Source organism: Lepisma saccharinum, chromosome 6, assembly GCF_977018435.1.
Source record: "Lepisma saccharinum chromosome 6, izLepSacc3.1, whole genome shotgun sequence".
Taxonomy (NCBI): Eukaryota; Metazoa; Arthropoda; class Insecta; order Zygentoma; family Lepismatidae; genus Lepisma; species Lepisma saccharinum.
In genome coordinates, this window is record NC_139234.1 from 72,706,116 (window position 1) to 72,723,446 (window position 17,331).

Genomic DNA, 17,331 nt, shown 5'->3' on the forward strand with positions numbered 1-17,331 from the left:
AAATTTTTCCAGAAATGAACTTCTGAGTAAGAAAAATAAGTAAGAAATGCTCGAAGGGTCATAATTAGACATTTGATATCAGTCTGTCATTGCGACAAATATTGGTCATGTGCAAGATTTAATGAATTTTTTACTGGCGATTTTATGGGTTGAGTGAAAAGTGCCGTTTTTTGGACATATCTCCTTATATGGCAACACTAGCAGGTCGAAATATTGTCAACAGTCGCATGCAACATGTGTCTAAGTACTGGGTATACATTTACGTGAAAAATCGTAAATCAAGATTGTGTTCCGAAATAGGACTCTTGAGAGAATCCTAGCCTGCCCTGGTTACAATGAATTTTCTTCGCTCACTTTCGCCTCTACTGTGCCTGTTTTTATTATTATTATTATTATTATTGATTCAGCATTGCATATTCATTGTAGCAGTGCGTGTGCATTGCTGAAGAGTATTTTACTACTCATTCTTACACTCATGTGCAAGAGGTTTTCCAATAAAAATGCCCTGCTTCTGCTGTACCTCACAAAGCAACTGTTTTACAACCAGTCAAACATCAACAAATGACCCCACAAATTGTTTAAGAGTTGGTATTTATTGTTGAAATTCAGTTCTCAGATGTTTTCAGCAAATTAATGATGTTTTTTTTAAAAATAATGTAATTGCATTTATTTAGATAAATGCTAACATAAATTTATGAACCCAGTGATAGCATACAGGATCAGTTTAGTGCATAAAACCTGGTGTAAATATCTCTTACGATTTTCATGATATACATTTTCAGTGTTTGGATTGCACGACTTTTGAAACATACTGTAGTATGCACAATTGCTACCTGGCGCCTGATTTTCAGAGCTGGCGCTTAGCTTTGAAGAACATTTTTCGAGTACTGTTCCTGACTGCTGTACCCGCGAGAGGAGCTCGAAGGGTTGGTTCTCTCCGGTAGTCGTCCCAGTCGTGTTGCAGGTGCTGGGATATGATCAGCAGTTCACTCTAGGTTGTCATACGCATTGAAGAGTATTATATTGTTGTATTGAAAGAAGTTGACGTGGTGGAGTGGGCAAGTCAAGTATCGCAACAATTGGTCTGTGGTGTTCGTACAGTGATACGGCCAATTTGTGCAGTGTGCCAGTGTTAAACAAAAACGAGACTTTGCAGTTCCAGCTCCCTATTACACAGACATGCAGACATGCATCTCATGTATGGGGAGGCATGTGGTAATAGCCGTGAGGCAAGACATCTTTATGGAGGAAGCTTTCCACATAGACATTTACCGTCTCACGCCTTCTTTCAGGTAGTGGACAGTCGACTGCATGAGACAGGGTCAGTGTTACCACCGCAAGAAGTTGCAAGAAGTTGGAAGACCCTGAAGTGTACGCACACATCAGTTTGCAGAAGATGTGTTAACAGCGGTCGCAGAACATCCTGGCACCAGTATGTGCGTGCTCGCTCGGGCACGAAACACATCTGATGTGAATGTTTGGCGAGTGTTGTCAATAACAGCAATATAAGGCCATGGATGTTCCCAAGGTAAAATATTCCGGAGGTAAAATAGTCCCCCGTTCGGATCTCCGGGTGGGGACTACTTTGGGAGGTCCCTGGACTAAGGATAAGATCTAAGTTAGGAATAAGGATATTAAATTAGGCACCTGGAATGTTCTGAGCCTTTACCAGCCTGGGGCATTTCAGTGTACAGTTAATGAGATAGTTAAGTATAAATTAGATGTAGTAGGTGGCCAGGAGAAGGGAATTGTAAAACTAAAAATTATACTTTTTTATATGGTGGTATTGAAAATCATAATTTTGGAACAGGCTTTTTCATAATTAATAGATTTATCTCGGCTCTTAAAACAGTAGAATTTATTAATGATAGGATATCATATGCAGTTTTACAGGGTAGGTGGTGTAAAATTATTTTAATAAACATACTAGCACCAACGGAAGATACAGATGATAATACCAAAGATGATTTTTATACAGAGTTAGAACAGGTCTTTGATAAATTTTCTCAGTATGATATGAAAATTCTGTTAGGTGACTGTAATGCACAGATTGGCAAAGAAGAGACATTTAAATCCATGATTCGTAAAGAAAGTCTTCATGAATTAAGTAATGATAATGGTATAAGATTGATTACTTTTGCAACCTCAAAGAATTTAATTGTGAAAAGTACCACTTTTAAACATAAAGATATCCATAAATATACCTGGTCTTCTCCAGATGGTAAAACTCATAATCAGATAGATCATATTCTCATTGATAAGAGAAGGCATACAAGTATAATTGACGTTCGTACACATAGAGGTGCTGACTGTGCCAGTGACCATTATTTAGTAATTGCTAAATTAAGAGAAAGACTCTCAGTGATAAATCATAAGCAACAAAATCTAAAAGTTCTAAAATTTGATACAGGAAAGTTTATTGATGAAAGAATTAAGAAAGATTACCAAATTAAACTGTCAAATAGATTTGATGTTTTGCAGGATTTAAATGATGATGAAAATATAAATGAAACAGACATAAATAAAAATTGGGAGCACATACGTAATGCAATAGAATCAGCAGCTAAAGAAAGTATAGGATACCATAAACCGAGGAAAAGTAAGCCATGGTTTGATAATGAATGTCATAATGTAATAGAAATAAGAAATCAGGCTAGACTTAGGTGGTTAAATAACTCTGATGATACAAATCTAAACAATTATAATAGAATTAAGTGAGAAGTTAACCGCACGTTTAGAAGTAAAAAAAGAGATTACTTGAAAAGCAAAATTAACGAAATTGAAACAAACGGCAAAAATAAAAATATCAGAGATTTATATAAAGGTGTAAATGAGTTTAGAAAGGGGTGGCAACCTAAAGTAAACTTGATAAAAGATAAAGACGGTGATATTCTAGCTGACCCAAGCGATATTCTAAATAGATGGAAGAACTATTTTAATGACCTTTTAAATGTCCATGTAGGAGATAAATCAGAAGTAAATGAAGTCCACACAGCAGAACCTTTACTTCGAGAACCTAACTTGACTGAAGTTAAAGATGCTATTAAAAGGCTAAAGAATAACAAAGCACCTGGCATTGATTTAATACCAGCTGAGTTAATTAAATATGGTGGAAATTCATTAATATGTCAAATTCATAAATTAATTTGGTTAATATGGAATAAAGAAGAAATCCCTCAACAGTGGAAAGAATCCATAATTGTTCCTGTGTTTAAAAAAGGTGATAAAATGAACTGCAATAATTACCGTGGAATTTCTCTACTCTCAACAATATATAAAATATTATCTAACATTCTTTTAACAAGACTAACCCCATATGCTAATGAAATTATAGGTGATTATCAATGTGGATTTAAACGTAACAGATCAACTACAGATCAAATTTTTCACATCAGACAGACACTTGAAAAAAAGTGGGAATATAATCAAAATTTCCATCAGCTATTCATTGATTTCAAAAAAGCATATGATTCGGTCAAAAGAGAGAAATTATATAATATATTAGTAGAGTTTGGAATACCTAAGAAGCTTGTTAGTATGATAAAAATATGCACCAGTGAAACAGAAAGTAAAATTTGTGTGGGTGTTAATATGTCTGACAAATTTACAATTCATGATGGGTTAAAACAAGGAGATGCATTATCTCCATTGCTCTTTAATTTTACCTTAGAATATGCTGTTAGGAAGGTAAAAGAAACTAAGGAAGGACTAAAATTAAATGGTGTGACTCAGTTGTTAGCATATGCAGATGATGTAGACTTACTGGGGGATGATGTGAATACAATTAAGAGTAATGCTAAAATATTTTTCAAAACTGCTAAAGAGATAGGTTTGGAAGTTAACAAAGAGAAAACTAAATATATGGTTACAGGCCAAAACCAAAACCAAGTGTTAGGTAATAATCAAAATCTAATAATGGATAACAACTCATTTGAACCAGTTTCCAAATTCAAATATTTAGGAGTAATATTAACAAATGAAAATTATATTAAAGAGGAAATAAAAAGTAAGCTTAATTCAGGAAATGCATGTTACTTCTCTCTTCATAAACTTTTGTCTTCTCGTTTAATATCTCAGAAACTAAAAGTTAAAATATACAAAACAGTAATTTTGCCTGTAGTATTATATGGATGTGAAACTTGGTCCCTTACATTGAAAGAGGAACATAAATTGAGAGTATTTGAAAATAAGATCCTTAGGAAAATCTTTGGACCTAAAAGGGATGAGGAGACAGGTGAGTGGAGAAGGTTACATAATTTAGAAGTACATAATTTGTATTCATGTCCAGATATTATTAGAATAATTAAATCAAGAAGACTTAGGTGGGCAGGCCATGTGGCACGAATGGGAGAGGAAAGAGGAGTTTATAGGGTTCTTGTTGGGAAACCTGATGGTAAGAGACCTGTAGGAAGGCCAAGACGAAGATGGAGGGACAACGTTGAGATGGACCTAAGGGAAATCGGTAGGGATGGAAAAGAGTATATAGAACTTGCTCAAGATAGGGAAAGATGGAAGGCCTGTGTTGCTGCAGCCATGAACCTTCGGGTTTAAGAAGGCTAGGGAGTTAGTTAGTGTTGTCAGAGGAAGGAATGCACCCTTTTAAATTGCAGAAAGTACAAGAGCTGTTACCTCGTGACTTTCGCCCTCGTATGGAATTTTGCCAATGGTTGTTGCATCAGCTGGACACAAACCCTCACTTAGGGGCAAAGATATTGTGGACAGATGAAGCCATTTTCACCAGGATGGATGTCTTCAGTAGTAGAAACAGTCATGTCTGGGACTTTGACAACCCACATGCACTTTTTGTGGCCCATCACCAGCACAGGTGTTCAGTGAATGTGTGGTGCGGGATAGTACATGATCATTTAATTGGACCATAAATTCTCCCTGTTCGCCTGAATGGTCGCACGTATCATGCATTTCTTAGTGACGTTCTGCCTGAACTGTTGGAGACCGTACCTTTGGCACTGCGTGCAAGGTTTTTTGTAAACGTCCATTTCATCCTCATCCCATGGAAGGCAATGGCAAACCACCATGGGTTCACCTTGCCCAGCGACCTTCCGGTCAATAGACCTGCCTTCTGGCAGACAACTTATCATCATATATACAGGGTGATTGGAATTTTGACCTATTTCTGGAAAGGGGTAATACTAGAGCACATTTGCAACAAATTTGATCCTATGCACCGAGGGTCGGAAATCAATGGGTTTCGAGTTATTGCAGTTTGTAGATTTTCATGACATATTCAGATTTGCGACCAAAAAAACTACTAATTTTCAAAAAACTACTACACCTTGGGCACTTAATTGACACGTTGCTAACAGCTGACAAATGAGTGACTACTGGGAAAAAAATTCATGCCCAAAATTACCATACACACAGAAAGAAACGGTCATTGGAGCACATGTCATGAAGAAATGGGCCTCCCGATGGCGCCGTGGTAGCGTCTTCGCCTTGTAATCAAGGGGTCCCAGGTTCGATACCTGGTGGAGGCACAAGTGGTTCGGATCCCACTTTAAACTGTAGGTCCAGTCCCGATTAGCCTTACTGTGCACAAAGTGTACTTAAAACACCAAATCAATCATTAACAATCAAATCATGAAGAAATTATCGTTTAAATCGAAGAGGATTACTCAAAAAAATTGTAACACACTTAGCGTAAAAATTACAGGAAAAACTTCCTCGTTTCATAAGCTCTCCAAAAAGATACAAATGTTGTCAACTGGCACAGGGGTTGGGGGAAAATCTGAATAACAAGCGGAGAAGGTGCATTGTAGACCTCTTTGTAAAGTGAAAAGAAGTTGTCGGTTGTGAGAAATAAAGGAACGAAAATGGGTGAAGTAATAATGTTATTTACCATTCTCATGATTCCAGGTTGTCAGAATTAACTGTTACAAAATTTACAAATCCTGTTCAAATTGCCTCCCCCGGTTACGTATGCAAGCACGCACCCTGTGGCGTACTTCAGACACAGTCACTCGCGTTGACACTGTCTCTTATGTATTGGCCGGCTGCCACAATTCTCTCTCTCAACTCCTCTTGGGAGTCCACTGGTGTACTGTAGACTAACTCTTTCATGTGACCCCAAATGTAAAAGTCGCATGGCGTCAAATCCGGACTCCTCGCCGGCCAGGGGGTCGGGCCACCTCAACCAATCCAATGCATGGGATAATTGTCATCCAGCCACTGTCGTACACCCTGGAAATAGTGGGCTGGGCAGCCATTATGTTGGTAAATCATACACCTTCTTGTAGCGAGTGACACATCCTCCAGCAGCGTCGTCAATTCTTCCCTTACGAAGTTTTCGTAAGTAATGCCGTTCATGTTTTGTGACAGAAAGAATGGCCCGATTATGTGATTCTGGATGATTCCCATCCACATATTTAGTGAGAATTTTCTCTGGTGAGTCTTTTCTTTAGATTTTCTTAGGTTATGACCCTTAGGGGCTCAAAAATGCGCATTATGAAAATTCGTAATACCATCGCGGTCGAATTTGGATTTGTCCATCCACAGAATTCTTGTCAGATGATGGGGTCTTCAGTGTCTGTATGTAGTAAAATTCTCAATAGCATGTACTAGCATGTAATGGTATGGATACAGTCGTGCTGTATGCACAGTGAACCAGACTTTCCATTGAGTCAAGCCAAGTCGCCTCGCCACAGTTCTTGTTGAAGTAGTGCCGTCTGCTCGAAAACACTGCACGATTTCCTCCTCTTCGACAGGATCATGAACTCGGGGTCTGCCAGCATTGCCTTGACATCGTTGAACTGATCCTGTTTCTCGAAAGCACCGATATGTCGTACCAAACACGCTCACATCAGGTAAACTCGTTTCTGTTCCTTTATTTCTACAACCGACAACTTCTTTTTACTTTACAAAGAGGTCTACAACGTGCCTTCTCTGCTTTTTATTCAGATTTTTCCCCCAACCCGTGTGCCAGTTGACAACATTTGTATGAAACGAGGAAGTTTTTTCTGTAATTTTTACGCTAAGTGTGTTACCATTTTTTTGAGTAATCCTCTTCGATTTAAATGATAATTTCCAAATTTCTTCATGACGTGTGCTCCAATGACTGTTCCTTTCTGTGTATGGTAATTTTGGGCATGAATTTTTTTCCCAGTAGTCACTCATTCGTGTTAGCAACGTGTCAATTAAGTGCCCAGGGTGTAGTAGTTTTTTCAAAATTAGTAGTTTTTGGTCGCAAGTCGGAATATTTCACGAAAATCTACAAACTGCAATAACTCGAAACCCATTGATTTCCGACCCCCGGTGCATAGGATCAAATTTGTTGCAAATGTGCTCTAGTATTACCCCTTTCCAGAAATAGGTCGAATTACCAATCACCCTGTATATTTATGCAATAAAACTAAAAGAATGAGATGAAAGGAGTTTTTTTTTCTTTCCCGACTGAACTTTCATCAAAGCTTTTGCCCTCCTCCCTAATCAGAGGGTCTGCGCATGCCTATGACTACCCACCCTAATTTATCAATATGTGGATCCGGCCCACCTGGTCAACATTTTCTGGAACCGCCCCTATACCAAGCAGAAATTGTACTTGAGTCATTTACTATTCATTGTGTCTTAATATTTTTTTAAAAATGCAATTATGTGGAAAGTTCTTTGAAAGCCCCAAGTTTCCCTTTTCTGCGTGGATTTTTGAAATGAGTTTTTCTGAAGAAAACTGAATTGGGTCCATTTGGACCAAATGCTGCTATGAGCATTATTATGTTTAATTATTTATACTTTCTTTTGCAGATTTTGATGTAGTTTAAGTTCCATTTAGACACCACTCTGTTGTTACAACTGCATATGAAATGGCACTATATGAAGAATTAGAGAACCCCCTGCAAAATGTGTTGCAGGAAATACAGCTTGATAGAGACGAAATGAGAGACGCTAAACTCATTTTGGCTAAGGTAAAAGTTTGCATGTGTTAATCATATTGTAAGCACCCAGAGTTGAATAAGTTACTTAAAAAAGTAATACAGTACAGTTACTGTTATTTTGCTTCATACAAGTATCACATCTGTTATTTGTAGTGATATGTTTTCCCAGTAATTTTACATACAGACAACAAAGCATTGTGGAGGTAAAGTAATGCAATGTAATGAAGTACGTACCATTTTTCGCAACATTACTAACACATGTACCTAAAAAGGTTACACATTTCTAATGCAGGTACCAAAAAAGTAACATTGCTGCTAATGCAAGTACAGAAAGTGGTAATACATCACTGGCATTATGTTACTCCTGAACTCTACCCAGCCTAGGCTATAGTGTTTCATTCATTTACTCTATATTCGTGTCATTTGCATGCTTGAAATAAATAATTTTATGCTTAGATGTCAGTGGCGAAGCAAGACATCTTTACATAGTCATCGCAAGATTTGCCAAACATCAAGGTCGATCTTTCAATGGAGAGGGGGGGGGGGGGGCACAATATTTCTCTGCGACAAATGCCAAGGTCATTGCCAATTCAATGTAAAAGCTCATTCTACAGACCTTATGACTACAAAAGACAAATAATTCTATCCCATACGACGAGAATTATTAAATATGATGGAAACTGAAATGCAAACACCTCAATTGTCACCTTTAAAGGTAAGAAGAACTTTTATGGTTTGCCGCCAATTGTTGTCTTGATAATGAAAAGCAGATTCATATCGTTCAATGTGTGCTTTTTCTCTTAACAAGTGGAAATAGCAGACATTCGAGTGTTGTGCCCAGGATTTTCAAAGGGGGGGGGGAGGAGGGTTGGGTGTACTTTTTAGTAGTCATTCCTGAGGTCCTAATTTTGCCATCTTTTCCTGCCTTTTCTTTCTTCTTTTTTTTCAAAGAATATTGAGCCTAAGCAGAATTATGATCCTCACCACCCCTCCTTGAGCATGCCACTGGACACTCGGAAGAATCTTGATGACTCCAGACAAACCCTGTCGTTGTTGTAAACATGGGGAAGGGGGCTCAAAAAAGGGCCTGTTATGACCCAGACCTTAAAGAGTGGGGGAAAGTACAGGTTTTTGGACCTGTCTGCCTGTTCGGAAGCGTTCGGCTGTTCTCGGCACCAGCAGAGACCAGAGAGATTCGCACCATTTTGCGATGAGCTGGGCCGACGAACACCATTGCCTTCAATAGGAAACTTGGCGATAGGGTTCAGCGCGAGAGGTAGTACTGGGGCCTCATTTCTCTTGCGTATTTCGAGCTGTTTCAGCTGTCGCTTGGCTTATTTCGCACAAATATGCGAGTATTCTGACTTATTATTTTTACTGCTTCTCTAAAATATATTTTTATTATTTTGCTTGGTCATTGCCGCATCTCCCAATGACCGGACGCCTCACCTCTGTTAGATGTAAAAAAAAAAAAAACATATTAATGTGGTTTAAACTCTAAAGGAGCTTTCAGACCAAAGTAACTAGCAACAATGACAAGTAGACATGGAGGTTTCATATTGAAGTGACAATCAATACCACTCAATGGAATAGTCACTCCAATCTGTATGAAAAACTATATACTGCCCATGCATGACCTAGAGACTGAGCTGACACGATGCAGCTATTGAGAAGACGGGACCATTACAAGTTGCTTGCAAGCCAGTATGTGGAGCTTATCAGTTCACTTTGGATGAAAGGTTGCATTTATTTCTGAAGGTTTGTTTCGAATTGACAACTTGTTACTTTGAGCTGAAACCTTCCGTAGATATGCTACTGTCAAGTGGTATTGTTAGTAATAACAAACGTCTTCTGTGTAAAACAAAGTATACATGTTTTATGTGGTGCTTCTACCTACATTCTTAATATCATTTCAGAAATATTTTTGTGATGCCTTGCTTCTGTGCATGCGAGGTTTTTCTTCCTCATTACATGCATTCTCTTCTCCATATTGAGTTCATCTTCTGTGATAATGCTTTCCTTATGTATGCTCTTGTGTCATCTTATGAGTTGACTATGTTACTAATTGGTAATGTATAATCAACACTTCCTGTGTTCTTTGTGCACAACAGTTTTTGGTGTAAGTTTCAATATTCAATGATTTTCACAAGTTACACAGGAGAATAAGTTTATGAATGATAATCTTTGAAGAATTCAAAGTATTTTTCATTCACCACTCTGCCACAATGAAAACAAGAAGTCACTGAAACCTGACAAACATCAGAAAACAATGTAACATGCATGATTTTAATTTTAATTTTCTTTCTTCCGTCCATCCTTGATAAAAAAGGCATGGAAAATGTCAAGATACAAAATAAAATAGTATTTAGTTTAGTACATCATAATAAAAAAGAAGAGACATTGTGTAGTACATTACATCACTACACCAAAGTAAAAATTGAAGAATACACTTCATTACACTACAATAAAAATAAAAACACATTAGCATTGCATCATTGAAATAAGAATACAATTAAAATACATATTGTTTAGTACATTGGGTTTGCATCTATATAAGAATAAGATTTTTAATTTTTTTAAACATTTATTATTATTATTATTATTATCCTGTAATATCAGGCCGAGAGCTGTTTAGTTCAACTATCATGAGGTTTGCTTGTGAAGTGTATACACAATGAGCATGTTTCTAAATTATATTGTCTTGTTCCATGAATTCTCTGAGACTGTAGAGAGCTCTCTCTATCAAATATTCTTTTATTGTTTGTATTTGTTTATTTTTTGGAGATATCAGTTTTATGTCATGAGGCAGCTGGTTGTAGAATATTTTCCCGGCATTCATTGGTGATTGTTTTGAGCAGTGACATGACATCTAAAGCATCAATTTACAATAAAATCAAGAAATACGATTTATGAGTTAGCACACATCAAGAGTTACTATTCAGGTACGTTGATAGATGCAATAATATGTTGTTACATTTTGAAAAATAACTTTAAAGGTTATATTTTTCATATTTTAAAAAAGTCGCACCCATAACAACACGAACTCACACGCCTGTGCCTACCCTTCCAGCGACACCACGCTTCACCACTGGTTTTGAGATATTGAGTCTGTGTTGGTTCTGTTAATAATTACCTTTCCCTCTTGTATTGTGGTTGTGTAATTTGTTATTTTTAGTCATGCTTCTAAGACTTCTAAGATTTAGAACAAACGTGATACCCTTATAGATGTATAGGGCAGTGGCGAAGCGTGGTCTTAAGAAGAAGGCAAGCAATGCAGTACTCCGAAAAGCACCCGCAGGATTTTTTCTCACGGGAGCCGTCAGAAACTTTTATTATTATTATTATTATTATTAATATTATTACTGCTATTGTTTTTATTTTTGTTGTTATTATTATAATTATTACATTATTATTACTAATTAAGTTTTTTTTAAAATTTCATACATTTGTAATTTCCATATTCTGTATATATCTACATGCAATTTGCATAACTGTATACTTAACATTACTTCATGTAGGACAAGAATTTGTTTTGTTTGTTTTTTATAGTTAGAATCAGTGTAAAATAGACTGTAAGCTTAAATGTAACCCTATTTCAAATAATAATAATAATAATAGTTTCTGTAAATTATGGCCTGCAAGTCCCAGAAATTAATACTTTTTTTTCTAAAATATCTCTACAATTTCACCATTTGAGTTACATTAACTCTTTCCAGAAATCTCATGGGATATGGGGGGATAAATAAATTATACAGCCCTTTGCCCCAGTTTTTCTAGGAAAGAAATGGTATTTTAAATAATAATATATATCCTAACTCCTCTCTCAACGGCCATGCTTCTTAGTTCAAAATTCTTGGGACACGTTATTGATATAATAAAATACTTGTTATCTTATTATATACAGATTCTCGTACACAATTTGATATATCCATGTTTGTTTTGGTAAATTCACAACACACCAAACAAAAGAGAACACTCACTTCAACCACTCATTCTTCCCACAAATGAAAATTTTTCCTAAAAGCAATGAAACTAACAGAAAACTGATACCAACCTCGTAAAAATTATTGTTCACAGGAGAGTAAAAGAACTGACTTGAAGCTTAAAATTATATTAAGCTTTTGAATAATAGGTTCTTACAACAGGAAGAACAGGCGCTGGTTCTTTTTTTTTTTTAATCATATTAATAGAGATAGTATTTCGAGTTTGATAGTACTTAGGACTTAGCGTTTTTGCTATTTGCAGGACTCAGAAGAGAGTTTCATTGCTTTCTTTGCATAAATTTTATCGAAAAAACATCAGTTTATTGAATTTGTTTGTATGGAAACTCACAATATATATCGTGTAAATTATTTGGTAGTTGTCAACACTGGCGTAAATTGAGATGATTGAGGCATGAGGCGGTAAACAACCAGCTGTTCTGCACTGCAGATTCCAGTGCTCTCCAGTGCCGGGGACAACATGTTTGTCTTAACCCCTGAACGTCGACATTATTGACACGTTTTACAAATCGTGAAACTTAAAGTAATGCTTTAAAGTTTGTCTACATGGAATTTGGAACAGTTGTAATAATTTATTTAAATTATTCTGTGTTTATAATAAAGCAAATATTCATCTTTGAGATTGTGTTAACACTTATATGCTTTCTGCTAGTAGTGTCTGCTTGGCTTGGCTGTTTTTGAGAAGCCGAAAAGCAGAGCTTTTATTAATGGTTTAAGGACAGTACCTTCACCAGCATTTATCTTTCGCCATATAATACTTCGGAAGCGTTAGTTCCCCACGCAGTAGCGGCAAGCAGAGAGTATGGTGCTTGCTAATGGGCTGCTGAGAGAGTTTGCGGCTGTAAAATTTCGTGAAATCAAGTCGGATAGAAACAGACACTCAACATTAAGTACATTAAATAATATTTTAATAGTGCAAGCAGTGCTTGCATTGCTTGGACTATATCTTTGCCACTGGTATAGGGACTATATTGTCATTATTTGTTTCTCCCTGAATAACTCTTTGCAAAATTCCCTATAGCCTAGTTTGTACATTATTCTAAGTGCTCTCTTTTGAAGTCTCAGTATTCTGACAGTATCATTATAAGATGATCCACCCCACGCTATTATGCCATATTCAACATAGGGGTAAATTAGTCCATAATATATGTGTTTGTTAATTTCTATTAAATTATATTGAGATGTTGTTAATTTGTTCTTCCCACGTTATTTTTTGATGTAGCGTTATTCCCAAAAACTTTACTGAAGATACAGTTTCTATGAGCACATTGTCTATGCATAGTATTTGTGACTCAAAATCCATGTTTTGGATTGTATTGAATATCACAAATTTTATTTTATTGCAAGCTCTGGAATGGGGAGACTCTTTTGTATGGCGACAAATGTTTATTTACTCTGCCCTACATATGTATTTTGGGACTCAAAATGGTTCCCTAGTAACATGTCACAAAGATGTCGTGACGATTGAGCAGTATCCACCTGCACAGTAGCTTGTACAACATGGCTCTCCTCCACTGTTGACTTGCACCGTTGAACAGCAACGCAGTATTATTACTGTTTTGTGGTCAGAGGGAGTGAAACCTTCTGAAATCTACAGCAGAATGAATGTTCAGTATGGAGACAATTGTTTAAGTTACCAGAGTGTACTAAATTAACGGATTCGCTGGTCGCTTTGCTGTTTCACTGCCTCAGTTGCCACACAAACTGGCCTCCCACTCTGGTGTTTATCACTGATATTTCATCTTCCATCTTTAAATCTTTCCATCCCTTCATACACTTTCCCCTGACTTAAACAATTGTCTCCGTATAAACAATTGTCTCCGTACTGAACCTTCATTCTGCTGTAGATTTCAGAAGGTTTCACTCCCTCTCACCACAAGAAACGAAAAACAGTTCATTCCTCTTCTACCGTGCAAGTCAACAGTGGAGAGCTATGTTGTATGAGCTAAAGTACAGGTGCATACTGCTCCATCATCACAACATCTCTTTGATGTGTTACTAGGTAACCATTTTGAGTCCTGAAATACAAATTTTTGTTGTGCATAAATCTCCATGAAGTTTAGAATAAAATTCATTTTTTTTAATGACTTCCCCTCGTACATTTTCAATTTGCTTACCTGATATTAAAAGTGATAAATTTTAGGTATTTTCATGTTATTTGTAGTCCAAAAATTATAAAATAGACTAATGTGAAGACTTTAACCCCAACCACTCACCTTATAGTTATGGTTTTAACATGGAAATTCACAAATTTAGCAAATTTCACACACGTTACAATAGAAAAACGATAATTTCCATAGGAACCCATTGCCATCCCATTATGAAATTCTGCACCCAAATAGTCAATTAATGTCTTAAAAACGTATTTTTTAAAATAAAATTAAAAGGGGTGCTTTTGAGATTTTTAAAGACATGTTTTTTCAGGTTCCTGAAAAATTACAAAATTACAACAGCACAGTCATGTTGCATTTCAAATTTAAAGCTCATTAAAAGCAGAAGAGAATGACACCAATTTGGGCTCTATAGGTCAAATAGGTTTTGATCTACAGCTATTTAAAGATTTTGAAATGTAAAATTTTGGGATATTTACTTTTTTTGAAAGTCAATAACTCAAAAACTAAGAGTTGAGTTGAGTTGATGTTTTAAGTCCACTTTGTGCACAGTAAGGCTAATCGGGACTGGACCTACAGTTTAAAGTGGAATCCGAACCACTATGATGTGCCTCCACCGGGTATCGAACCTGGGACCCCTTGATTACAAGGCGACGACGCTACCACTGCGCCATCAGGGAGGCCCTCAAAAACTAAGAGCCTAAATATCTGAAATTTGGCAGTTTTTGTCCTCCTGATAGGTGCAATGAATGTACAAAGAACCTTAAAAAATCTGAATCCTAAAGGTTCAAAAATATTATTTTATTGGTTGATTTGACATGGAATGACCCATATGCAGATATTGTGCATGCCTTCCTAGGAGTCAAGAATCATCCTTAGATGATGTGGGCTGGAGTTAACAAATTTCATGTACTGTACTATATTGGGTAAATGGGTCCATCATAAATAAATAATAAATTCATAAATTATTTCAATTTGACTAGTCCATCTGCCATGGATTTAAGTGCACATGCACTGATTGGATGAATTCAATGGGGTGGAACAGATAAGTGAAACATGTTCTGTGAATATTGTCTGCTGCTTTGTTTGAATTACAACATGGGAACTGTCCATCTGGCCAAGAGAGAAAACAGTCGATGTAAAGCAACTTATCAATGTTGAAAACTAGCAAGTGTGATTATTTAATATTTTCAACAAATAAAGACCTGCCAAATGGCAGTTTATCATGACGTAAATTATTCCAGTTGGCCAATGTGTGTGTCTATGGGAACCAAGACAATTCATGTATTTTTAACATTTTGATATTTGTGTTTATCACATTTTAAGCTGAAAACTCTGTTGTGATTAATACCAACTGATTGGTACAACTCCAACTTACTCATCTTTGTGTACATAATGCTATTTGACAGTAGAATGTGCATTTTGTTCACACGTGAAACCGTCGAACTTATTTTCAGACTTGTGTTATGTCAACAACAGCTATGCAAAGCTCAACAGACACAAATGGCCTTGACAGCTATAGCAAATGTTGAGTCCACATTCTCACCATGTGGCTGTCAACTTGTTGAGAATAATCAGAATATGAAATATTTTGTTAACTTTGATAACCACAGAAAACTTATTGATCATCTTAGTGATCTATCTCATCTGTAACTTGTCATAAAGCTGCGAGTTCGTACTGTAAGTGGTTCTTCCTTCCAACAGGTGGTGGAGCAAACTTTGATTCCCAAGATGAGAGAAGAAGACAGGATGTTTAATTATTGCTTTAATAGATTGAAATACACTGGAAGTGTCTATACCAATCTCAAGATAGATGAACCAACAGAGTTTGATCTGAACTTTGTTATTCAATTTCATACGTGTTTACAGGTAAATGTGGAATTTGGGTATTTTATTCAGCATTCATATGAAAATAATTAGGGTTGAGCTGATACCATTTTGAGCTGACATTGATACCAGTGCCTATACTTTCTATTGATTCCCACTAATACCATTTATTGAAAATTGTAACTATTCAAAGTGATTCAGAATATTTATAAGTTTTCCATTGGAACTGCATTAGAGTTCTGCATGGAGAGGTTTTGCTCGAGTGCCAAATAATTTGCATGGACGATGCTAGATAGCGTACGGAATTGAGAGCTTGTTCGTTCTAGTGAATAATGCTGAAATAGGCTAAACGAGTGGTAGACACTCGAAGTCCAGTAGTACATGTATAACTGCAATTTGTCTGTAGTAGTATTCTCTTAAATATTGAAGATAAAATTGCTAGAGAAACCCCCCAGGATTTCGCACCCTGTCTTTATGTTTAAATTTAATTTATCTATCTTACCAATACAGTGATATATGAAAATAAAACAGGTAAAATTGATGGGCAGAAACTGCTAGGACAGATATTTTACATATACTGTATGTGTCTATGATTGTTGTCTCATTAAAATGATATTCCATTTTATATGCTTGAGAGTAGCACGCTCGAGGGTGGGAGACTCGAACGAGTACAAGCGAGCAAAAGTAGTCCCATGCACTACTCTAAACTATATAATAATAATCTACCAGAGTTTTGCTTTCAAATATTCCTAATTTCATATAAGATAATAACTTTATTATAAATTCAATTTCTCATCAGAATTATGTTGCAACAATTATGAAGATTATACATTTTGCATAATTTCCATGATATTTTAGACTACCCGAAAGTGTTACGTTGCATTTTTACGGACTCTGCAAGTCAGCCAGACTGGAAAAGTATTGACTGGAATCAGTGATTAAATATCAACCAGTATTGGCTCAGCCCCAAAAATAACAAATCATGATAACTGTGTTTTAGAGCTACAGTTCAGTCTAATTCAGTTTAGCATGCTGAAATGCAAAATTTGCTAAATCTATATTAAAATTGATAAGAAGCCAATCTGTAAATGAAAATGGTATCTAAAATTTGTAAAATTTCATTTACAATAATGCTATTTTAAACAAAGACAGAATTGTATTGCTTTGGTTTATTTTATTTTGCTTTTCTGCCACTATTGGCTAATCGCGGAGAGACAGAATTCCTGGGAGGTTTTTTCCTTTGAAATGTTAACATCCTATAATGATGCAAGTTTCTTTGAGTTTGCTATGGAAATTGTGAAAAATATCTTACACCCAGTTCATTAAATAAAATTGTGGTATTTTTTTTTAAATTGCACACACTGATCTTAAAATAAGATCAATTGCCTGCATATTTATTTCAACGTCAAAGAAAATGTTAATGTAGTAACAATGGATTTCCATTTCTGAAAGGTTATAGTTATTTCAAATTTACATATTCTGTCAGCACAAAAATAGAAGTTAATC

At 36.0% G+C, this 17,331-nt stretch overlaps 1 protein-coding gene across 4 annotated transcripts in view; it reads left to right on the plus strand.

The window, feature by feature from the left end:
- Positions 1-17,331, plus strand: part of LOC145988879 (cyclic GMP-AMP synthase-like receptor) — a 61,519-nt gene that overhangs the window by 12,260 nt on the left and 31,928 nt on the right. For 3 of the 4 annotated variants that reach the window (XR_014441798.1, XM_083124150.1, XM_083124152.1), the window contains exons 2-3: positions 7,756-7,916; positions 15,703-15,867. Coding sequence is in view for 3 of the 4 variants with exons in the window: in XM_083124150.1 (XP_082980276.1) it covers positions 7,815-7,916; positions 15,703-15,867 (267 nt within the window). In the remaining variant the exon portion in view is untranslated. Of the gene's footprint in view, positions 1-1,292; positions 1,529-7,755; positions 7,917-15,702; positions 15,868-17,331 lie in introns of all 4 variants that reach the window. The other variant, XM_083124151.1, reaches the window with a different exon arrangement.